Below are 25,412 nucleotides of genomic sequence, written 5' to 3'. Positions count from 1 at the left end.
GATTCTTAAGCCCGCGTTGTCCATAACATTTGGCTGATATAATTCAAAACAGCATCATATCAAACTAAATCTGGGTAACTGAAAATTAAGCCAAATTGGCTATTTTCCAGCTACTTTTGTTTTGATTTCAGTTGTTGTAATTTCTGAAATCTGTGAGTTCCCTTCTCCATTTGGCAGGGTTCTACAAACATTTGGACATTGATGGATGGGGAGAAACCCTCGGGCTATCCGTCTGTTCTTGTGATACCTTGTATATCACAATGTAGCAATGTTACAAAATTTTGAGATTTAAAAAATCAAGTCTGCAATTTATCCCATCAGATAAAGCATAAAAAGAAGTTTAATTTGACACCTAATTCACTTTCATATCTCAAGTATTTAAAAATGTTATGGCCATTTTCATACTCGGAAATTAGCATCTTGTTCCCTATTGATTTTCTATGGACATAACAAAAAAGCTGTGATCGTGGACAGTCAAAAGCCCATAACCTTCTTAAAAATTAAGAGAACTGAATGAAATTTTCAGTTATCGTAGATTGAACCATTCTGAAACAAATATAAAATAATCTTACTTGGATGACCTGAAATTAAAGCATATAATTAGTTAGTTACCCAATTGTAGCTAATTTCAAACTTCAATTACTAGATCTAAACATCTATCCATTTCTTAATAAATGATTAACATTTTTAAATAGCCTAAGTGTCCAAATAATATTCACAAATAATTCACAATAAAACATGATTTTAAAATCTCATTTACATTAATTTATAGGCCAAATGGAAGGAATTTAGTGTTCAATTGCTGTAAATTAAAGTCCATTTAAATCAGCTTTCTAGTGGGATCCTGTGAACGCGCTGGTTTAGAACGTTCACATTGCGGTAGATTTGTGCCCTCAAATGCCCAGAAAAATACTGCGGGATATAATGGGCCCAAAATTAGCTACTCGCAACATTACACTTTGTATAAAGGGATCTTAAGAAGCCCTTTTTAATGTAAAAATAAACAGCTTACCTTCTATTGTCCCCTGTATGAGATCCGGCTGGTTGCCGGCCGTCGGGGGTTTAGAGGTTAATTTTTAAACTACTATAACAATTAGATAAAGCCCTTAAAACTAATAATAACTCAAGCGACGGAATCTTTCTGCGATTTTTCGTTAATAATTAACTAGGCTGAACATCCTCGATTTGAACAGCCTAGGGAAAATCGCGTTTTAAACCCGCCCCCCTCTAAACGGCGCCAAAATCGCGCACACGGGCTGGGACAGATTTTCAGCGACGCTTCAGGTACGCTTTGCAACATACCTACACAATGTAGACACAATTCACCCACTCGCCAGTTTTACAGTGAAGGAGAGGGAAGAAGTCAGTTAAAGACCCAGGCCAAATCACAAGGAAAATGTATCTTCCCCCCCACCACCACCCCACCACCGTGGTGAAGAAAATATCTAGATAATGGGCCTGAACATTATCTCCGGTGTGATCTCCACCCCAGTCTGAAACGGGCCTAATTCTTGCTGGAACTCTAGCCCATTCCCAAGATCTGTCGTCCTATGAAGAAGAGTTCACAAAAACTACCTCAAATAAGATGAGACCTTTCCCCTTTGCACGACGTATTTACCTGAGTCTGACTTGATTGTATTTATGTATGGTATCATCTAAACTATTTGGATGGTATGCAAAACCAAGCTTTTCACTGTACCTCGCTACTTTGTGGCAACAATAAGCCTAAACCTAAACCTTGCCCTCCCCAACCTCCAATTAGAATCAAATGTCAACTTGGGCATTAGTCAGGTCACTCCTAAGCCTATTCTTTCCTAAAGAGTAAAATCGTGTAAATTTGGAGTATTTTCTCGGAGCCCAGCAGCGAACCTTCAGTGAACCTGCCCTCAGCAAACCAAACAGAGTCTGACGCATGGCATCATGCTGCATCATTTCCACCCACATGCACATTCTTGGTTAATTGCGCAGTGTAAGCTACCAGAGTCTTGTGGTCTGTTGCCTGAAGCTCAGTGTTTACTGATTGTGTTGCCATTTAAATGTGGGCTAAGAGACAACTGCTTGAGAAATTGTTATTTTCGAGGTAACATCTCACTTTCTTAGTTTATAGTATTTATATGAGCATTGCAGCCTGCAGTAAACACAGCAATTAATCCAATGCTTGCGGCTTTAAGGAATATCGAAGCTGTGCATTTTTTGAGCAGCACAGTGGTGCGGTGGTAATGCTGCTGCCTTACAGCACCAGAGACAAGGGTTTAATCCTGACTACAGGTGCTGTCTGCTTGGAGTTTGTATGTTCTTAAAGCACACGGCATTGGGGGTTCAGTATTGATGTGGATAGAGAACTGGCTGGCAAACAGGAAGCAAAGAGTAGGAGTAAACGGGTCCTTTTCACAATGGCAGGCAGTGACTAGTGGGGTACCGCAAGGCTCAGTGCTGGGACCCCAGCTATTTACAATATATATTAATGATCTGGATGAGGGAATTGAAGGCAATATCTCCAAGTTTGCGGATGACACTAAGCTGGGGGGCAGGGTTAGCTGTGAGGAGGATGCTAGGAGACTGCAAGGTGACTTGGATAGGCTGGGTGAGTGGGCAAATGTTTGGCTGATGCAGTATAATGTGGATAAATGTGAGGTTATCCATTTTGGTGGCAAAAACAGGAAAGCAGACTATTATCTTAATGGTGGCCGACTAGGAAAAGGGGAGATGCAGCGAGACCTGGGTGTCATGGTACACCAGTCATTGAAAGTAGGCATGCAGGTGCAGCAGGCAGTGAAGAAAGCGAATGGTATGTTAGCTTTCATAGCAAAAGGATTTGAGTATAGGAGCAGGGAGGTTCTACTGCAGGTGTACAGGGTCTTGGTGAGACCACACCTGGAGTATTGCGTACAGTTTTGGTCTCCAAATCTGAGGAAGGACATTATTGCCATAGAGGGAGTGCAGAGAAGGTTCACCAGACTGATTCCTGGGATGTCAGGACTGTCTTATGAAGAAAGGCTGGATAGACTTGGTTTATACTCTCTAGAATTTAGGAGATTGAGAGGGGATCTTATAGAAACTTACAAAATTCTTAAGGGGTTGGACAGGCTAGATGCAGGAAGATTGCTCCCGATGTTGGGGAAGTCCAGGACAAGGGGTCACAGCTTAAGGATAAGGGGGAAATCCTTTAAAACCGAGATGAGAAGAACTTTTTTCACACAGAGAGTGGTGAATCTCTGGAACTCTCTGCCACAGAGGGTAGTCGAGGCCAGTTCATTGGCTATATTTAAGAGGGAGTTAGATGTGGCCCTTGTGGCTAAGGGGATCAGAGGGTATGGAGAGAAGGCAGGTACGGGATACTGAGTTGGATGATCAGCCATGATCATATTGAATGGCGGTGCAGGCTCGAAGGGCCGAATGGCCTACTCCTGCACCTAATTTCTATGTTTCTATGTTTCTATGTTTCTTCCTGAGACCACGTGGGTTTTCTCCAGTTGCTCCGATTTGCACTCAAATTGAAAATAAAAGGACGTACCTTCATGTATTCAGGAGGAATTTATTTAGACAGAGAATGGTGAATCGGTGGAATTCATCTTTCCCTCTCAACCCCATCCTCCTGCCTTTTCCTCATAACCCCCAACATCCTTACTAATCACAAATCTATCAATCTCCGCCTTAAAAATATCCATTGCCCTCCAAAGCCATCTATGGCAATGAATTCCACTGATTCACCACCCTCAGACTAAATAAATTCCTCCTCATGTCCTTTCTAAAGGTATGTCTTTTTATTTTCACTTTGAGTGCAAATCTTTGATTTAATACTCTAGGACTGTAGCTGTTTGCCCACAACCTAACCATTATGCTATTGTGCTAAACCTTAAAACAATATTTTGAAGTTGCATAGCTCTGGAAGAAGTGAAGGAAGGAAACATGTCTGCATAGAGACTTTGTGAAGGATTAATGGTGGGAGGAGAAAGATTGATGAAAATGATGCAATTATATATTTAAATATATAAAGTTAAATCTTCAGTTTACATTAAATATAGCAATTATGTAACAGAGTCAAGATTGAATCAGATGTCAAGCCTTTTTTCTCTAATCTCTGAGAGAGGTATTACCTTAATGTTACTCAGATGGGGCTATTATATTATTTTTGAAAAGGCTTTTGACTGGTAAGGAATTACGAGTTGGGCATAAAATAGTTCTTGTGCATTGTTAAATTCAGGGTCTTCTGTAGCAGTCTACAGTCTCACTGTAACTGACGCTGGTATTGCAATCACTGATGCTGGCTGAAACTTCCCTGTTGTCCTTATAATGGACACTTACTACCTGTACCTGATGCCACTTCTGTCAACAACCACTGGCTCTTTGCATCTACAGATGCGCCATATATATATAGTGCTTATAACGATGCATCACAGCATGGCTTGGGAACAGCTCCATCCAAGACCGCAAGAAATTGCAAAGAGTTGTGGACGTAACCCAGACCATCACACAAACCAACCTCCCTTCCATTGGCTCCATCTACACTTCACCCTGCCTTGGCCAGGCCACCAGCATATTCAAGGACCAGTCTCACCCCGGTCACTCCCTCTTCTCCTCTCTCCCATCAGGCAAGAGGTACAGAAGTTTGAAAACGCACACCTCCAGCTTCAGGGACAGTTTCTTCCCAGCTGTTATCAGACAACAGAACCATCCTCTCACCAACTAGAGAGCGGTCTTGACCCATCCACCTCCATGGAGATCTTTGATCTATCTTTAATCGGACTTACTGGAATTTATCTTGCAATAGACAATTTACAATTTTTACCGAAGCCTATTAACCTACAAACCTGAGCGTTTTTGGAGTGTGGAAGGAAAGCAGAGCAGCTAGAGAAAACCCATTTGGCACAGAACGTTCTGTACAAACAGCACTCATAGTCAGGGTTGTACCCGGGTCTCCAGCACTGTAAGCAGCAACTTTACCGCTTCGCCACTGTGCCGCCCTCTTTACCAAGAGCAGTGTTTAAGCAACACATAACCTGCTCACGGTGTTGTGCTGAAATCCGTGTTAGCAGCTGTACATTAGAATGATGCACAAATGAGAGAGACTCGGGATTAATAGCAATTTCCTGAACTTCACAAATGGCTTGCCTGTGGCCAAAATATTGAGGAGGTTTTGTATATCAGACAAAAAACTATTACTGTTTCTGTATTTATTTTGGAATTGCTATTCCTGGCTCGAATCAACTTCAGCTACACTTGCCAGTCATGGGATAACATTGTTGAATTATTAAAAAAACAAAAGTATGATTCAGAGAAACAAGCAGCCTTGGCACACATTCCTCGTCATTTTTGGCTTAGTTCTAATGGAAGTGAAATTGACAGCAGATTACAAATATGTTAAAGCCTTTTGCATTATAACCAGTGGACGGCTTCTGATCCCAGGTAACGAGAATGGGGGGAGAAAAGGGTAAACGTTTCTCTACTGAATAAGGTAAAATCCTTCCAGTTCAGGCTCAATTGCTACATTGGCTTTCCCCACGGTTGGTGTTGGCTGTTTTCAATGATCTCAGCTGTACAGCTTCTGTATATGGTATCAAGTTGTTCTGCCCATGGATTTAGTTTGTGAGAACGTGCTATAACGCTTACCGCGATTCTGAGAGGGCAGACCTGTACTGGGCCTACTGGTTGAACCTGTGTCCACCTACAATAATAGGATTCTGGATAGGTAGGGCCAACTAAACTGACCCTTTGGAACTGGACTCAAAGGAGTGGGCAACCCTTGGACACTGCCCTCTGCTGGTGGCCTGACACAGCTCACTGCCATTGGTAGCTTTTGGGACGACTATGAAGCGCCATTGATAGCAGGCAAACTGTCCAAGTACAGTGGCACAGCGGTAGAGTTGCTGCCTTACAGCGCCAGAGACCCGGGTTCAATCCTGACCATGGGTTCTTGTCTGTACGGAGTTTGTACGTACTCCCTGTAACTGCATGGGTTTTCTCCGGGAGCTCCGGTTTCCTCCCACACTTCAAAGGTGTACAGGTTTGTAGATTAATTGGCTTCTGTAAATTGTAAATTGTCCTTGATGTTTAGGATAGTATACTAGTGCTGGCAGGACGACATGGACACGGTGGGCCGAAGGGCCTGTTTCCACACTGCATCTCTAAAGTCAGTATTAAAGAACATCAAAATAATTACCATATTAAAATTACTTTAAAATAATTTAAATGCTTCTAGAAATTGATAAACATTTAAAATAAAAATTAAAAAATACAAAGTCTCCCCCACAGAATCTGCGCCCACATTTAAATGACTTTAAACTTTAGAGATACAGTGCGGAAACAGGCCCTTCAGCCCACCAATTCCCCCCGACCCATACACTAGTACTATCTTACACACTATTTACAATGTTTACCAAAGCCAATAAACCTGCAAACCTGTACGTCTTTGGAGTGTGGGAGGAAACCGGAGCACCTGGAGAAAACCCATGGTCACTGGGAACGTCCAAACTCCATACAGACAGCACCCGTAGTCAGGATTCAACCTGTGTCTCTCGCACTGTAAGACAGCAACTCTACCACAGCACCACCGTGCCATGTAATTTTTGATTGGGGGGGAGGGGGGGGGGGGGGGGGAAGAGGAGGAAGGAGAGGAAAGGAGGAAGGGGAGGAAGGGGGAGGAGGGGTGGGGAGAAAGTTGGAAGAGATGTCAGGGCAGCACAAAAGCACAAAGCCTGGTGAGTGATAGGTGGATATAGGTGACGGGGGGAGCTTTTGATAGGCCGATGGATGGAGCAAGACCAGAGATGAGAAGACAAACAGTGTTAGATTGGGATCGAAGAGGTTGAATGACGCCAGAGGAAGGGGAAGGAGAAAGTTGGCTTGAATGTAGAGATGACCTGTTCAAAAATGTTTAAAATGTTGAAAAGATAAGCAGGAAAAGGGATGTGGGAACAAGCAGGCATGGTTTGTTAATTCCGAGCCAGTGTATTCAGGAAACAATTTATCAAATAGTGGGCAGTAAAAAATTGCCACCCTCTCATGAAGCCTTGTAGATGGTGTGGCAATGGCCGAGTTTTTTAAACCTATCAGTTTTTCAAGACTGAGATAATTGGACTTGTTTCTGGGCAATACACTGAGTTATTCAGTCGAGGTCTCCATCAAGGTGATAAACAGTGGAGCTAAGCATTAGGTCAAACAGCCTTTTATTTTCTCAACACCCTCTAATTTTGTTAGTAAGTTGGTAAAGGCTCCCTCTTATCCCCTCTCCCATCAGGCAAAAGAAACCGGTGTGAAAATGATTGTGTCCAGATTCAGGAACAGTATCTTCCCAGTTGTTATCAGGCAACTGAACCATCCTGTCACCAACTAGACAATAGAGGGGTCATAGAGACAATAGAGAGGGGTTCTGGCCTCCCATCTACCACAATGGAGACCCCCCAGACTATCTTTAATTGGGCTTTATTGGACTTTATCTTGTACTAAACGTTATTCCCCCAATGCTGTATCTGTACACTCTGGATGTATTGATTGTAAACATGTATAGCCTTTCAGCTGACAAAAAAGCTTTTCATTGCACCTCGGTACACGTGACAGTAAACTAAACTAAATTAAACTAAACTGAACTAAATTAGTTTTACATTCAGTGCCCTCTGGTGGAATATCACATTTAGAAACCGCTGCTCAGAATGGGGAGACCACAGTATCATTGTTTCGAGGTGACTCACGTTAAATAATGTTTTGCACATGTCCTCCTGCCAGTGCAAAGCCATCAGCAGTTTCAAGAATGGAAGCAGATTCGTTGGCAGTGAGTGTAAAATGTGTCATTTCTGGAAGGTCACCAGCCCAGAATGTTTCTGTGGCTGAGCTGGAAGACGGTGGATGAATGTGAGAGTTATGGAGTGCGACTTGTCTGAAGTGTGCTGCATTGGATTTTAAAATTCCCTGCTCAAAAAAAAGTATTTATGAGTCTTCACAGAGGAACAAAGGCAATGACTGAAGTGTTTCCTGCTTCAGTCCACTGCACTGTGAAATGATGGTGGGGTAGAATTTCCTCCTCACAGAGTTGTGAGTTCAGTTTCACTGCATCGGGCCAACATCCCCGTGGTTAGTACAAGGGCAGAACTTGGCGGGTTTCTTGGGAGAGCTTTCTTGGGCCGGCTTGGGTTGATGGAGGTTTAGGAGGGAGAGATAGGTCAGCCATGATTGAATGGCGGAGTAGACATTATGGGTTGAATGGCCTAATTCTGCTCCTGTCACTTATGACAAGACCTTATGAGGGGCAACTTTGCAGCCTGTCTAGTGAAGTGTGAAGCAGACCAGCGAGGATGAAGGCCAGATCTTTGGCTCTGGGGTGGGAGGGGGGGGGGATACTTATCCTCAGGCTGGTGAGTCTTGTGTCAGCGGTTGGGAAATTATGGGAGAAAATGGGTTTTGGGTAAGTTTGGAAAGGCAGGAGTGGCTCGGGAAAAGTCAGCATATAATTTTATGAGTGGGAGATCCTGCCTAACTAATTTGAACTTATTATGTGTTTAAGAAGGAACTGCAGATGCTGGAAAATCGTAGGTAGACAAAAGTGCTGGAGAAACTCAGTCTGAAGAAGGGTTTCGGCCCGAAACGTTGCCGATTTCCTTCGCTCCATAGATGCTGCTGCACCCGCTGAAGTTGAACTCATTAGTTCAGTCTGAGGAAGGGTCTCGACCTGAAACATCACCCATTCCTTCTCCCCAGAGATGCTGCCTGACCCGCTGAGTTACTCCAGCATTTTGTGTCTACCTCCACTAATTTGATTGTGTTTTTCGAGAAGGTTACTAAGAAGATTGGTGAAGGCTGGGGAGTAGACATTGTAGACTGGGGAATGGACACTGCTGGCATTTGTGAAGATCCCACATGGGATGCTAGTCCAGAAGGTCAAGGCACATTTTAAAACCGAGATGAGAAGAACTTTTTTCACACAGAGAGTGGTGAATCTCTGGAACTCCCTGCCACAGAGGGTAGTCGAGGCCAGTTCATTGGCTATATTTAAGAGGGAGTTAGATGTGGCCCTTGTGGCTAAGGGGATCAGAGGGTATGGAGAGAAGGCAGGTACGGGATACTGAGTTGGATGATCAGCCATGATCATATTGAATGGCGGTGCAGGCTCGAAGAGCCGAATGGCCTACTCCTGCACCTAATTTCTATGTTTCTATGTTTCTATGTTATACAAGGCGAGCTGGATAATTGGAGCTAAAATTGGCTTGGTGATGGGAGGCAGACATTGTGGTGGGAAGATGCTTTTCTGTTTCAATGTCTGGTGAACTGGGACCCCTGTGGTTTGTGCTACAGTTCAATAAATTTGATGTGAATGTAGGGTGTATGATTAGTAAGTTTACAGATGGCAAGAAAATCTGTGGTGTTTTGAATAGTGACAAAGGAAAATCTAAGGCGTCAACGGAATATAGATCAGATGAAAAATTAGGTGGAGTGTTGGGAAATGGAATTTAATGCTGGCAAGTGTGAGGCGATGCATTTTGATATGTGTAATAGAGGCAGGACATATACAGTAAATACCAAGCGCTATGGAATGTTGATAAACAGAAGGACCTTGGTGTTCAAGTCCATAGTTGTCTGAAAGTAGCAACTCTGGCAGATGGGGTGGTGAAGAAGGCATATGGCATGCTTGCCTTCACAGATCAAGGCATAGATAGAATTTAAAAGTTCAGAGGTTAGGTTGCAACTTTACTAACCACTGGTTAGAATGTACTTGGAGTATTGTGTGTAATTTTGGTCACCACACTTTAGGAAGGATGTAATTGGGCTGAAGAAAGCATAGAGGAGATTCACCAAAAGGTTGAGGGTCTGGATTGGGATAGTGGCACTGTGGAATACAATGCTTATGCAGTATTCCTCCTTTTATGCTCATTGAGTCATAGAGTCATACAGCGTGGAAAGAGGCTCCTCGGCCCAACTTGCCCACACCAACCATCTACACTAGTCCCACCTGCCTGCGTTTGGCCCATATCCCTCTAAACCTTATGATTTCATGATCTTAAACACCTGTGGTCTTGAAATGCACACTTTAATAATGTGGCCCGAATTTTGACGTGTCAGAGGTGTAATTCCCTCTCAGGCCTTGAAAGAGAACGCCAAAGCTGCCAAACTGTGCTTTGCTCGGCAATCCCCAATTGTTGAGCAAAGCCCTGGAATTAAAGACAAATTTCCAGCACAGTGTCATTTTCAAAGATTGGAATTGCAGAATTCAAATCAACTCTCCACTCCTCCCCCCCTCCCCCCTCCACCCCCCTCAAAGAAGATCAACTAACAGCCAAGATCAAAGTAGAAATGGACACAGAGATCGACACTAAGTGCTGGAGTAACGCAGCGGGCCAGGCGGCATCTCTGGAGAAAAAGGATTGGTGACGTTTCGGGTCAGGACCTTTCTTCAGACACGGACTTGTTCGATCGCATTGAAATTGATGGAAATCAAAATAATGTGAGATGCAAAGTGCTATTGACTCCCTCATACCCAGTACTGCACTATCGCACAAGGTTGTCCCTGTGGACGGGGTTTGATGATTTGCAGATCTGTCTCGGTTGTACAGTGGAGTGGGAGATGCAAAACAGACCTGGCGTGAATCCCAATGGGAGAGCAGGTAATCATCGGGCAAGGCACTAGGGGATATTCTGATAACAGCACAGAGGCTGGTGCCTGATGTGGGAGATTATGAGGAGAAAAGAAAAATATTTAAACATGGGCCCAAATTTTGTATTTGAAAAAAACCTAAAGGAATGTTTATATAGAACATACCAGTGACGCACCAGAATGCAAGGCACCAGAATCATTTCCCATTTGGAGTAATTACATTGGAAAGGGAAAATAAGTTTGGGGAGATAACCATTAATTGTTTATTAACAATGTAACGATCCATTGCAGTATAAACTGTGCAGTGTATGTAAAATTATTCCGTAAAAGGCAGTCTATGTACCAGACAGCAGGATAAAAGCAGAGACAAAAATTCAAATCTTAAACAGTGATGCCGCACTGAAAGAATTGACTTTGGCTGTTGCATGCCTGAAGTTTGGAAGAGCCAACAACTCATGAGTCTGCGTGTTGCCAAACTAAACTGGATCTGACAAATAGCCTCCTGTCAATTCTGAAGAGCTGAACTCCCACAGAGCACTGATTGAGGGATCATCGACCCATTAGCTTCGATTTTCCAACCACCTAAAATTAATTGCCGGAAAGCCACAGGGCAAGGGTCATGTTTTCCAGCCTCTTGTTCCTTGCTAAAAATGTCAAAATCAGACCTTTGGTCCATATCATTGATTGCTTTCAAACCAACCTTCTTCATGGTTAGCTATTCCTCCTTTCATGCTCTTTGAGTCATAGAACCTTACAGAGTGGAAACAGGCCCTTTGGCCCAACTTGCCCACACCAGCCAACATGCCCCATCTACTCTAGTCCTACCTGCCTTCGTTTGGCCCGTATCCCTCTAAACCTGCCCTATCCATGTACATAGCTCAATGTTTCCTAAACATTGCAATAGTACCTGCCTCAACTACCTCCTCTGGCAGCTTGTTCACCCACCACCCTTAGTGTGAAAAAGTTACCCCACAGATTCTTATTAAATCTGTCCCTCCTTTCCCCCCTCCCCCTCACCTTAAACCCATGTCCTATGGTTCTCGATTCCCCTACTCTGGGCAAGAGACTCTATGCGTTTACCTGATCTATTCCTCTCATGATTTTGTACGCCTCTATAAGATCACCCCTCATCCTCCTGCACTCCAAGGGGTAGAATCCTAGCCTGCTCAACCTCACCCTAGAGCCCAGGCCCTTGATTCCTGGCAACATTTCGTGAATATTCTCTGCACCCTTTCCACCTCTTAGGATGCCCAAGGTGCTGATATGGGTTAATGTAAGGAGCCTTCCCATCCCTTCCCTTACATTTATTAGGGTGTAAAACAATCTCCTCATGATTGATGGGACAAACGTTTTATTTCCCATCAGTTATGCAAGTTCCCTACCTGGAATTGTCCTGGCGTTACCTTAAACCTGGGTCCATCCTTCACAACTGAGGTATAAACAGAAAGTGCACAAATTAATCAGAGGAATTGACACTAATAAACGGTCGACTAATATTCATCAAGATTGTGCGCTATCTAAATATTACCGCCCAGAATGTTCATTTACCTTGGCGTTCTTCAACAAAGGGCATTTTATGCTATTATTTCAATTTTATTCCTTATTTTTAATCTATAATTCATTTGGTGGTTTTGCTCTGTGACATCTAAGGGATGGTTTCCCTGGGAGGCCGGTGTCCTCCTAAGGTTGTGGTTGAGATAGATTTGCGAGGCACCTTTGCCCTCTGACTGCTATTTGCTTTGCTTGGAAAATATTCTGTTTCCTCGTAGAAACTTCAGCAAAAACCTCAAATTCCCCACAGAATTCCATGTATATTCCAATTCCCCCCCCCGACCACTTCTATTAGAAAACCTGCCAGATAAAGCTGAGGAGAATATTTGCAATTTATACAATTACTGAAGGCATGTTTTGCATCCTTAGTTCAGTGAATCAAAAGTATATTTAAGCAGAAGCTATACCATCCCATTTTCCACCAAAAAATGTACATTTTAAGCATTTCCAGGCATCAAGAAGTGTAAAATATTGGCAGCTGTTACTTTTTTATGTAGTCCACATTCCGTTAGTACATGCAGCCATGCTTTATCTGGCAAGATACTAGTTTTTAGGGTATATTCATTGCTCATTTCCTTTCCTTTTCGGTAAATATCCAACACCCGTCAACCTAGAAAACCTGAAGAACAAACATGAAACCTTGATGTGATGCTATATGCAAACAGCAATTAATTACTCATAAATCCTGCCAGTTTCTGTTTTTAAAAGAAAATCTGAAATTGGTCTCTGCTACATGAACAAAATGTTAGATTTTTCTCAGGCCACAAAATCAATTCACATCCCATCATGTAGAAGGTAGACAAAAATGCTGCAGAAACTCAGCGGGTGAGGCAGCATCTATGGAGCGAAGGAATAGGTGATGTTTCGGGTCGAGACCCTTCTTCAGACCGATGTGGGGGTGGGAAGAAGAAATCAAGACGCAGAGACAGTGGGCTGTGGGAGAGCTGTGAAGGGGAGGGGAAAGAGGGAGAAAGCAAGGACTTCCAAGCAGGGTGGGAAGAAGTGTAGTTCAGATAGCCATGGGAGTCAGTGGGTTTATAGTTGATGTCGGTCATGTAGTCTGTTACCTGCGATGGAGATAGTGAAGTCCAGAAACGGTAGGGAGATGTCGGAAATGGTCCAGGTAAATTTGAGTGCTGGATGGAAGTTAGTGGTGAAATGGATGAAGTCAGTGAGTTTTGCATGGGTGCAGGAGGTAGCACCAATGCAGTCGTCGATGTGGCGGAGGTAGAGTTCGGGGATAGGGCCACGGTTCGCCTCGAACAAGGATTGTTCGACGTACCCTACAAAGAGGCCCATGCGCGTGCCCATAGCTACGCCTTGGATTATGCATTTTTACTAATGAGGTGGAACATTGTTAAATTCTTAATGAAAATGTGGTCAAAGTATGCAACATTCGAGTACAGCACAAGAACAGACTCTTTGGTCCACAATGTCCATGCTGAACATGATGCCAAGATAAACCAATCTCTTGTGCCTGGCTTGATCCATGTCCCTCCGTTTCCTGTATGTCCACGTGCCTATCCAAAGGACTTTTAAATGCAACTATCAAATCTGCCTCCACCACCACCCCTGGCAGCGTGTTCCAGGCACCCACCACTCTTATTGCGGGGGAAGTAAATTTGCCCTGCACATCTCTTTTAAACTCCTCAAATGAAGTACAACGTACTCCAACATGCTCTCAGGTTATTTAAACATCTTTGGGTCGACATGCCTCTCAGATCACCTCAGCAATGGGACATGCAATGTTATCTTGTTCTCTCCATCCCTCATTCCTTCCCCCCAAGCAACTCAAAACTTGCTTGGTTTGTCGCTTTTCCAGTTCTGATTACTATTTCCCTTGCCACAGATGCTGCCTTACCTAAATTAAAAACAGAAAATGCCGGAAATCCTCAGCAGATCAGGCCACATGTGGGAAGAGAGACGTTTCAGATTGAAGACTTTCCGATGAAGTCCTCAGGATTTAAAATCTGCATCATTAACTCTGTTTGTCTCCACGCAGATGCTGCCTAACCTGCTCAATCTTTCCATAATTTTCTGAACTTATTTACGGTCTGCTCCTGCTTTGTGTATGGCATGCAGACACGAGTGACATTTTAAAATGATTTGTATCTGCTGTGATTTATTTATTTTTCATTGTGGTTCGAGGTGGTCTTTAAAGATTAAAAATTAGAATTCATTTACCGGTGATTTTTAAGGTGAGAGGTGCAAAGTTTAACGAAGATGTGTGGGGCAAGTTGTCTTGGAACAGAGAGTGCTGAGTGCCTGGAACATGCTGCCAGGGTTGGTCTTTTACAGAGGCCATTTAACTGATAACCCTGCAAATCTTCTGGATGAGGGAGGAAACTGCAGCACCCAGAGGAAACCCACATGGTCACGGTGAGAATGTGCAAACTCCGCACATACACAACCCGAGGTCAGGATGGAACTTGGGTCTCTGGTGCGGTGAGGCAGCAGCTCTACCAGTTGCGCCGCTGCGATGCCTATTTTTTCCACGTTGGTTTTTGATGCAGAAATAGTGCATTGGATGCACACATTTGATGACAAGCATTTTAATGTAGAAACAAAATTCTATCTCCTGATGTTGAGATGACCTTCAAAAGCATGCCCACAAACATACAGGAGACTGCTACACTTGATAATATACACAAACTGAGCAATTACTGGCCACTGTTTATTTTGTTCCATTTTTAATGGTATCTCTTGCTGGCAGGGTTGGCATGCTGGATGGCAGTTGACAATAACAACTGAGTCACAGGATGATATAAGCAAAGATTTTTAAGGGTGTATATATTTTCCTGCTCTTGTATAGATATGAAATGATTTTCAGTGCACACCAACCCTGATGTGACATTTCACTTCAGGATATGGACAAACTCACTGAAGGTTGAGGACCAATGCAGGCGATTGTGGGACAGCAGTTTTAGTTTAGTTTTAGTTTCGGAGATGTAGCGCGGAAACAGGCCCTTCAGCCCACCAAGTCCGTGAGCAATGATCCTCGTATATTAGTTCTATCCTACGCACTAAGGACAATTTACAGAAGCCAATTAACCTGAGGTTCACAAAAATGCTGGAGAAACTCAGCGGGTGCAGCAGCATCTATGGAGCGAAGGAAATAGGCAACGTTTCGGGCCAAAACCCTTCTTCAGACTGATGGGGGGGTGGGGGGGGCGGGGAGAAGAAAGGAAAAAGGAGGAGGAGGAGCCCAAGGGCTGAGGGAGAGATAGGAGGGGGAGGAGACAGCAAGGGCTAACAAAATTGGGAGAATTCAATGTTCATGCCACCAGGATGCAGACTCCCCAAGCAGAATATGAGGTGCTGTTCCTCCAATTTCCGGTCGTCTGGTCATGGAGGAGACCCAGGACAGAGAGGTCGGATATGGAATGGGAGGGGGAGTTGAAGTGCTGAGCCACCGGGAGGTCAGGTTGGTTAATGTGGACCGAGCGGAGGTGTTCGGCGAAACGAATGCCAAGCCTACGCTTGGTCCTACAAACCTGTATGTCTTTGGGATGTGGGAGGAAACCAGAGCACCCGGAGAAAACCCACCTGCTCACAGCGAGAACGTACAATCTCCGTACAGACAGCACCTGTGTGTGGGACAAGCTGCCAGAGGAGATAGTTCAAACGTAATTCATTGGCAGTGACATGCTTTGGGATACCAGGTGCTCTTGAATTCACTGTGTAATGTGATTCCTACTGCATGAGGGATGCTCTCAACCCAGAAAGGTTCTGAATGGGCTTAAAGTGGACACGGTAGACAATCAGAACCTTTTTCCCCCACACTGGAAATGTCCGACACTAGAGCTATAACGTGTGTGGGAAAGTTTAATGGAGATGTACGAGATAAGTTTTTTCACATAGTGAGGGTCTGGAACCCGTAGCCAGGGGTGGTGGTGGTGGCAGATATGATAGTGCTGTTTAAGAGGCTTTTAGATAGGTACATGGAAGCGTATGGAATAGAGCGATATGGATCATGAGATCAGTTTAATGTGGCAGCATGTCTGGCACAAACATTGTGGGCCGTAGGACCCATTCCCATGCTATACTGTTCTAAAAGTCATTAATAACTACCAAGTTTTTAAACAAATCATCATATATGCCTGCTGGAAAATAACCTACTCCAGGCAGCTTTAATTCTGATTTTTCGATGCAGGTTTCCAGAGCCCGACCCAAGCCACACTCTGGAGGAGCGAGTGGTGCACTGGTACTTTGGCCAGCTGGACAAGAACAGCAGCAACAACATCCACAAGAAGGAAATGAAACCATTCAAGCGCTTCTTGAGGAAGAAAGCCAAGCCAAAGAAATGCGGACGGAAATTCACTGATTACTGTGATTTGAACGAGGACAAAACCATTTCACTGCACGAGTTGAAAGGATGCTTAGGAGTGAAGGAAGGAGGTAGGTAACCATTCTAATTGAAGTGATCATTTATTGTACAGCAAGCCAATGCAGTAACAGTGCCAAAACCTTCATCTTGTGCACTGTCATTAGCAATTCAGTCAAAATGCATTCCAACTAACGACATCTCTTCAATTTTCCTTTTGGTTGTGGATCAAGATGTAGTTCATGTCATGTATGTATAGTGATGGCACATTGGGTTAGGTACCTATTCAAACTAGCAATCAGACTTGAGTTCATATCCCCCTTGGTAGCTGTGAGTTTTAAATTTAGTTGTTCATTTGAAATTTGGTGGAACAAAACAACAACACTTATTATTGATGAGGCGACACATGGGCGCAGTGGTAGAGTTTCTACCTTCGAGCCGTTGACCCGGGTTCGATCCTGACTACAGGCGCTCTTCTGTATCAAGCTTGCACATTCTCCCTGTGATCACATGGGTTTTTTTCCAGGAGCTTGAGTTTCCTCCCACATTCCAACGACGTGCAGATTTGTAGGTTAATTGGCTTCTGTAAATTGTCCCTAGTGTGTAGGATGCAAAACATGGATAACATAGAACTCATGAACGGGTAATTATTGGTCGTCGTGGACTCGGTGAACCAAAGAACCTGTTTCCACGCTGTATCTCTAAACAAAACTAAAGGGAAAATACGAGCCAGAATGTCAAAAGCAAACATTTTCAGCATGATCCTCCCATTTATGCAATTAAGAACAGTGAGGTGATTTTGTTCAATATTTCTTTAATTTAGTTCAATTCACCGTTGTACATTACTGATAGTGGAGGTCGGGAGTAGAAGAACTCGGGTAGAATTCAGGGGCATGGGACAGAGAATATCTTGAAGGGTAACAGGGAGTCCTACTAGACCCAATGGGTTTCTGTGTCATAAAACTTTAGAGATACAGCGAGGAATCAGGCCCTTCGCCCCACCGAGTCACACTGACCAGCGATCAACCCCTACACCGACATTATCCAACACACCAGGGACAAATCTGTTTACAACTTACCGAAGCCAATTCACCTACAGAACTAGTATGTCTTTAGCGTGTGGGTGGAAACCGGAACACCTGGAGAAAACCCACATGGCCACAGGTGGGATGTACAAAGTCTGTACAGACAGCACCCGTAGTCAGAATCCGGGTCTCTGACGCTGGAAGGCAGCAACTCTACTCTAAAGGGCCTGTCCGACTTAGGTGATTTTTTTGGCGACTACAGGCGACTAGGCTGTCACCACATGGTCACCGGGGTGTCGCCTTTATGGTCGTAAGTAGTCTCCTCAGTCGCCCAAAGAGTCATAGCGTCTTTCTGGTTGCCGCTGGATTTCCAACATGTTCAAAATGTTTCGGCGACAGTGGGTTGACGCCAATGAGGGTAGCTTGACTTCTCCTGATGTAGGTACTGTCATAGGTTGTCACCAGGTGACAGGTTGTCGCTGGTGCTGACTTCAGTGAATGCCATTTGCGACTACCCATGTCAACCTACGTTAACCGGCGACAGGTACCGGCGACTGAATTGTCTTCAGTTGTCGCCGACAGGGTCGTAGCTTGTCGCGGGTGGACGTAGGTTGACTTCGGTTGTCATAGGATGTCGCCTGTGTGGTCGTAGGGTGTTGTAAGTATGGCCATAGGTGGACGTCCAAATGGGTCTCCGGTTGATGGTAGCTTGCAGTCAACTAGGTGGTAGGTTGTTGGAGCTTGTTGTGGACATTGTCGTAGACATTGTCATAGGGGGGGCCCAGTCGCAGGTTTTCCGGCGACCTGCTACGACTATGACAGTCACCGGCAGTTGCCTAAAAAATCACCTAAGTGGGACAGGCCCTTAAATGAGAAATATGATAATGCAGAGAACATGGCAGTATCAATTAATTACATGAAAGCACATAGACTTGAAACCACATCACAGTTCCATTCTGGTTCTTGTCAAAATCCTGGTATTTTCTTATGCTATAATCAGTGGTTCGAGAAGAGAAGTGGCTCCTCACAAACCATACATTTTTAATCTGTCCAACATTGGCAGATGCTTCATCAATTTATAAACCTGCTTGGTGCCGAGCTGGAATTTTGTGTCTGCAAGTTGTATGTGGTGGACACCCCTGCTGGTACTGTCATGGAAAGTAAATTGGAGAGGGGAGTGAAGTAGGTTTGATATTCAATGGTATTGTCATCACCTGCTGCAGCCAAGTCTAGTGGCTTTTCTCGTTTACTTTAGAGATACAGCGCGGAAACAGGCCTTTCAGCCCACCGAGTCCGTGCCGACCAGCAATCCTACACACACTGGGAACAATTTACAATTATATCAAGCCAATTAACCTACAAACCTGTACGTCTTTGGAGTGTGGGAGGAAATTGTAGATTCCAGAGAAAACCCCCCGTCAAGGCAAAAACGTATAAACTCCATACAGACAGCACCCATAGTCAGGATTGAACTGTCTCTGACTATCTTTCATCAGACTTTACTGGATTTTATCTTGCACTAAATGTTATTCCCTTACCCATGTATCTGTACACTGTGGACGGCTCGATTGTAATCATGTATTGTCTTTCCACTGACTGGTTAGCACGCAACAAAAGCTTTTCACTGTGTCCTCAGTATACATAACAATAAATTTAGCTGAACTAAACTAATAGAAAACTCTAGCATACTGATGGGCTGTTTGGCCCATCATGTCGAGACTGACTGATGGCATTCTGCAATCTGATTTCATCTCCCAGCATTTGTTCCATAACTTTGTAAATTACAGCATTTAAACTGCAGCTCAAAGCATTTTCAAAGTTTGACATGACACCTATAATGGATGGAATAAGATGGTTGACAGGGGGGAAGGGCATCACAGTCTTGGAAAACAGTGGACTTCTTCGTCTGTGCTTGTGTTTCTGCCCCTCATGTAGTGGAATCCTGGTCCCACCATCATTCTTCTTCAATTCTCTTCATTCTTCTTCAATTCTCCTCTAATCCTCTACAGGATTACTTCAAATCCACACCTCATGGTTATTGACCCCACTGTTGGGATAGGGAGGTCCTACCTAGCCATCATGAGAGGCCTGGGTGTCTTCATATGTCTTTACTTAACTGTTTCTCCCCTTTGTTGTGGACAAATTACCTGTCAATTCCTTGCATTAAAATAGTACACTTCTGTTCTGAAGAAAAATACACCAACCTAGCAAAGATTTTCCTTGAGGTTAAAATGCTGCAGTCTGAATCTCCTTGGGTCAGTGTCCTCTCTTAATCCAATCACACACCCTTTGCAGTGTGCAGGTGGGAGCTATACACAGTGTCTGTGGTGTAAATAGTGCTTTACAGTTCCAGCACAGTCTCCCTGGTACACTGCACCTCAGCCAACAGAGCAAGGGATGTTCAGTCCACTTTCCCTCCATGTTCAAACTAAGCTGCAGCAGAACACTCTATGTCTATTCTTTTGCCTTGTTGCCTCCCTCAAATGTATTCCCCAGATATCTCCAGATTAAATTCTATATTGTGTTAAGGGCCTGTCCCACTTTGGCGATTTTTCAACCGACTGTCGGCGACTGTCAAGCTCGCGGCACTCGCCTGAAAAACCGGGAACTGGAACGGCGACTGTCAGAGTGGAACGCACACACATACACACACACACATCGCAAAAGCGGGGTCCAGGGAAAGCGGGGGAGTGCTGTCTGAAATTCACGTGCTGCAAAGCCAACGTGATACAGACACACACCGCGATGAACAGGAACATTAAAGATGGCTAGCACAGTGTACGGTAAAACCTTTAAAGGAGGGGGAGGGGAGAAGGGGAGAGAAGGGGGGGGGGGGGGGGGAGAAGGAGGAGTGGAGACATTTTAAGAAGCCAGACAACTTTTAATAAGCCAGAGATACACAGTTGTGAAGTTTGGTGGGTATTTAACATTACTGGTCGGTTATCCTTGGTTCTGAAAACTCATGCTTAGCTTAGCCAGTGAAAATGTCAGCGAAGGCAATTAACTATACCTACGACTACCTTGACTACCCATAACTACATGGCGACCCCACTACAATTGCACCTATGACTACAAGATTATCGATTTTCTTAATGGCGACCAACGTTTGGTCGGAGAAAAATTTTCAACATGTTGAAAAATTTGCTGCGACCATACTGAGGCGGCGACTAGTTCCCAGAATGCGGGAACTTCTCGCGACCATAAAGGGGACTCACCAGAGACCACCAGCGACCATGTGGCGATCATGAGGCAAGTGCAGAGTCTCCTGCACTCGCCAAAAAAGTCGCCTAAGTGGGACAGGCCCTTTAGATGGTCTCATCCATCCATAGATTTACTTATTTTCGTCCTCATGGCCCTCTTCTTAAAAAAGGGATTTTTTTAACATCCCTGAAAGCTTAGAATATTGATGGATATATACCACTAAATTATGCTTTTATTGTCACATGTGCAAAGTGCAAAAGCAAAGATCATAGTCATAATAGTGCTTTATTAGCCAAGTATGTTTTGCAACATATGAGGAATTTGCTTTGCCTACAGTCATACCAATAAAGAGCAACAAGACACCCAAATACATTTTTAACATGAACATCCCCCACAACGACTCCCCCACATTCCTCACTGTGATGGAAGGCAAAAAATGTTCACTCTTCTTCCCTTCTTTGTTCAATTCTTTTCTTACCAACAGTCCAGTAGAGAATTACCATACCTAAGCACATCCCCGATTAGCAAACTGTACAGAAATAGTCTACTGATTCCGCATGTAAGGGATGCCATGTTTTGGCACCATTTTCAAAGTCCAGTCCATGTTTAGTTAGTTTAGATACAGCATGGAAACAGGACCTTCGACCCACCGAGTCCACACTGACTATCAAAACTAAATTAATGAAATAAGTGAGATTAAACTAAAACTATTTCAATGGAAGGCATATATGTCTACCTTTGACAAATAAGAAGAACGATTTACAACTTAGATTAGCAAATTGGACTATGATGTTTTAGCTTGACACAAGATACTGGAGTAATTCAGCCTCTCTGGAGAAAAGGAATAAGTGACGTTTTGGGTCAAGATCCTTCTTCTCTCAGTCTGAAGAAGGCCTCGACCTGAAACATCACTTATTCCTTTGCTGAGTTACTCCAGCATTTTGTGTCTATCATTTTTTGTGCAAACCAGCATCTGCAGTTCCTTCCTATACAGATGATGTTGTAGCTGTTGGCTGAGGGAAATGCGAGACTGGCTCCTCAGCTTTCAGTATTACGATGTTTCAGGTGCAAGAGGGAGGGATATAAATGAGGTGGAGAACTTGTACTGCAGATCAGGGAGAAAGTTACAGCTGGACTTATAGGTCAGGCAGCATCTCTAGAGAAAAAGACCAGGTGACATTTTGGGTCGGAACACTTCCTCATACTGAAAGTGGAGGGGCAGGAACTGGAGGTAGGAGAAGGCCAGAACAAATCAGGGCCAGCAACAAATGACCAAGGAAGGGTGGAGTCCATAAAGGCCTATTATTGACTGGGGAAGAGGAAGAGGTGATAACGAACGGATACAAGGATGCGAACAGTGGAACTAGTAGTATGTCTAGGGTGAGGGAGGGGGTTAGAGAGGGAAGGTCCACTGCAGTTCCTTTCTACCCAGATTGTTTTAGTGGAAGATTTTAATTTCCCTAATATTGACTTCCTTAATGTCTGCAGCTTAGATGGGGCAGAATTTGTCAGGTAGATAGGCAAAAACACAAAGTGCTGGAGTAACTCAGCAGGTCAGGCAGCATCGGTGGAGGGAATTGATAGGTGGCGTTTTGGGTCAGGACCCTTCTGCAGACTGGTTGATGGTCCCAATCCCAAACTTCACCTGTCCATTACCTCCGCAGATGCTGCCTGACCTGCTGAGTTAATCCAACGGTTTATGCTTTGCTCATGATTACAGCATCTGCAGTTCCTTGTGTCTCCATGTGTATGTGTCCAACCAGGCAATGAGCCACATTAGATCTTCTATTTGGAAATGAGCCTTGCCAGCTGATTAAAGTTACAGTGGGAGAGCATTTTCGAAGTAATGGTCGTAACTCCATCAGTTTGGAGATAGCTTTGGATAAGGATAAGGCTGGGAGTGAGGTGGGGGAGGGATAATTACAACAGTATTAGACAGGAATTGCGGAAGATAGATCAGGAGCAGCTGTTATTGCGCAAGCCCACATTGGACATATGGGGATATTTTAAAGACCAGCTGGCTAGAGTTCAGAACCAGCATGTTCCTGTGAAGATGAAAGATAGGGAGGGCAAGGATCGGGAACCTTGGATGACAAGAGATGTTATAAGTTTAGTCAAAAAGAAAAAGGAAGCATATGTAAGGTTTAGGAAGCAAAATTGGACTAGACCTGAAGAACATAAAGGGAGCAGGAAAGAAATTAAATAAGGAATCAGGAGGGCTATAAGTCCAATGCTCTTGATAAGATGGAAAGTAAGGAAACCCCAAGGTATTTTATGTATATCCAAACAACAAGTGGGTAGCTAGAAAAGGAAGGTCCACTCAAGGTCAAAGGATGAATCTATGCCTAAAGCCAGTTTAAGTGGGCGAGGTACTAAATGAGAAGTTCACGTCAGTATTCACCAAGGAGATGGACATGGATGACAGTGAGATCAAGGAGATCAAGGTGTGTTGATATTCCTGAGCATTTTGATATTAGGTATAAGGTTCTGGGTCTCTTGAAGAATATTAGGTGGTAAGTCCCCAGGGCCTGGTGGGATCTATCCTAGGATACTGAGTGATGCAAGTCAGGACTTTGCTGGAGACCTGGCAGTGATCTTTGTAACCTCTTTAGGTGAGGTTTCAGAATACTGAAGAATAGCCAGTTATTTCTCCTTTGTTTAAGAAGGGCGGTCAGGATGGACCAGGTAATAATAGGTCAGTGAGCCTTACGTCAGAAATTATTGGAGAGGAACAGGATTTATTCCCATTAGAGGAAGTTATGAGGCTTGGGCGGTGGATGTTGGCCACAAGGGCTTCGGTAAAGCGTTTGACAAGATGGTGGCTGTTGCAGAAGATTAAGTCACATGGGTTACAAAGTAGGTTGTTTGGTTTGATTCAAATTGGCTTGGTTATAGAAGCCAATTTTGTAGTGATGGATGGAGAGGTGTCATACAGACTGAAGGTCTGTGATTAGTGGTGTTCCACTGGGATCAGTGGTGGGACCTATGTTGTACAGTACATGTATGATTTGGGCAAAAATGTAAGTGGTTTGAATAGCAAGTTTGCAATGACACAATGCAAGGTGGAATTGTGGATAGTGTAAAAGATTGACGAAGGGTACAGCAGGATATAGATCCGTTTTTAAATTTGGACAAAGATATGGCAGATGGAGTTTCAATATGGACAGGTGTGAGGTATTGCATTTTGGGAGTTCAAATGTAAGAGGAAAGCATACAGTGAATGGCAGGACCCTCTTGTTTTTAATATATATATAAAGTACTTTGGGATTCTTCTAATTTTATTTTTTGCCAAGGACATTTCATGGCTTATTTTAGCCTTTCTGATTCCTTGTTTAGGTTCTTTCCTGCTTCTTTTACATTGCTCAAGGGGTTGTCCAATTTCAGTTTCCTAAATATGCTTCATTTTTCCTTTTTCTTTTTGACTAAATTTACAACATCTCTTGTCATCCAAGATTCCCGATCCTTGCCCTCCCTATCTTTCATCTGCACAGGAACATGCTGGTTGTGAACTCTAACCAGGTGATCTTTAAAGGACTCTAACATGTAAAATATGGATTTGCACAATTATAGCTGCCCTCAATGTACTCTCTGCAGTTCCAGCCTAACAGTGTTGTAATTAGCCCTCTTCCAATTTAGCTCTTTCCCCAAGTTCAGCCTTATTCGTATCCATAAATATCTTAAAACCTATGGAGTTATGGATAGGAAAGCTTTAGAGGGGTATGGGGCCAAATGCAGGTGGGTGGGACTAGTAGATGGGGCATCTAGGTCAATATGGGCAAGTTGGTCCGAAGGGCTTGTTCCCATGCTATATGACTATGGGATTTGAGACCACTTTTATCGATCTTAGAGTGATCCTGCCCAGATCAGTTAATTACAAAGCAACAGGGCTTGAATCTCGATGCTGCCCAATTTCTCCAGGATTACTTCATGCTGACTACCAATGGAGCACGAGAGAAGCAGATCAAAGATGCCAACAAATAGTTAACAATAAGAAAGATCCCACTTTATAAATCATAACAGTTATCCTTAAATGTTGTTAGTCATAGTCGTAGTCATACAGTGCGGAAACAGACCCTTCTGCCCAACTTGCCCACTCCGATCAACATGTTCCATCTACACTAGTCCCATATGCCTGCATTTTGCCCATACCCCTCTAAATCTGTCCTATCCACGTACCAGTCTAATTGTTTCTTAAACTATGTGATAGTCCCTGTCTCAACTACCTCCTCCAGCTCTTTAATGAAGACACTCGCCACCTTTTGTGTAAAAAAAGTTACTCCTCAGTTTCCTATTCAATTTTTTCCCCTTCACTTTAAACCTATGTCTTCTGATTCTCGATTCTTGTTGGATTCTTGTTGGAGAGCCAAGACAATTTGTCAGGAGAAATATTACATATGCAAGAATTATTTTCAAGTGCAATTGGTAACAATAATTTAAAATGTTTGGATTTTGATAGACCAAAATGAGTTTGATTACAAAGCAACAGAATGGTCCAAGTTTGTCGACGTCTATTGAACGTGTGCTTCAATCAAATATTTTAAGATGTTATTTAATATATTTACTTCACCACATTCACAAATAAATACAAGTATGAGAAAGTAATGCCCTTGGCAGCTAATGCTTTCCACAGTTGGCTCTTCTATGTTAGGAAACATTATATATCATAGACCTGCCCTTTTCATACATCAGAATACAAAATATACTGCACTTCATCTTTCTGAAGCTTGTG

General features: G+C 43.6%; 1 protein-coding gene across 5 annotated transcripts in view; it reads left to right on the top strand.

The window, feature by feature from the left end:
* Positions 1 to 25,412, top strand: part of smoc1 (SPARC related modular calcium binding 1) — a 199,255-nt gene that overhangs the window by 148,977 nt on the left and 24,866 nt on the right. For 4 of the 5 annotated variants that reach the window (XM_033026838.1, XM_033026837.1, XM_033026840.1 and 1 more), the window contains exon 11: positions 16,287 to 16,531. In XM_033026838.1, coding sequence (XP_032882729.1) covers positions 16,287 to 16,531 — 245 coding nt within the window. Of the gene's footprint in view, positions 1 to 16,286; positions 16,540 to 25,412 lie in introns of those variants that run through there. The other variant, XM_033026841.1, reaches the window with a different exon arrangement.

Source organism: Amblyraja radiata, chromosome 9, assembly GCF_010909765.2.
Source record: "Amblyraja radiata isolate CabotCenter1 chromosome 9, sAmbRad1.1.pri, whole genome shotgun sequence".
Lineage (NCBI taxonomy): Eukaryota > Metazoa > Chordata > Chondrichthyes > Rajiformes > Rajidae > Amblyraja > Amblyraja radiata.
The sequence above is the reverse complement of the archived record's forward strand: the minus strand, read 5'-3'. Positions and strand labels throughout refer to the sequence as shown.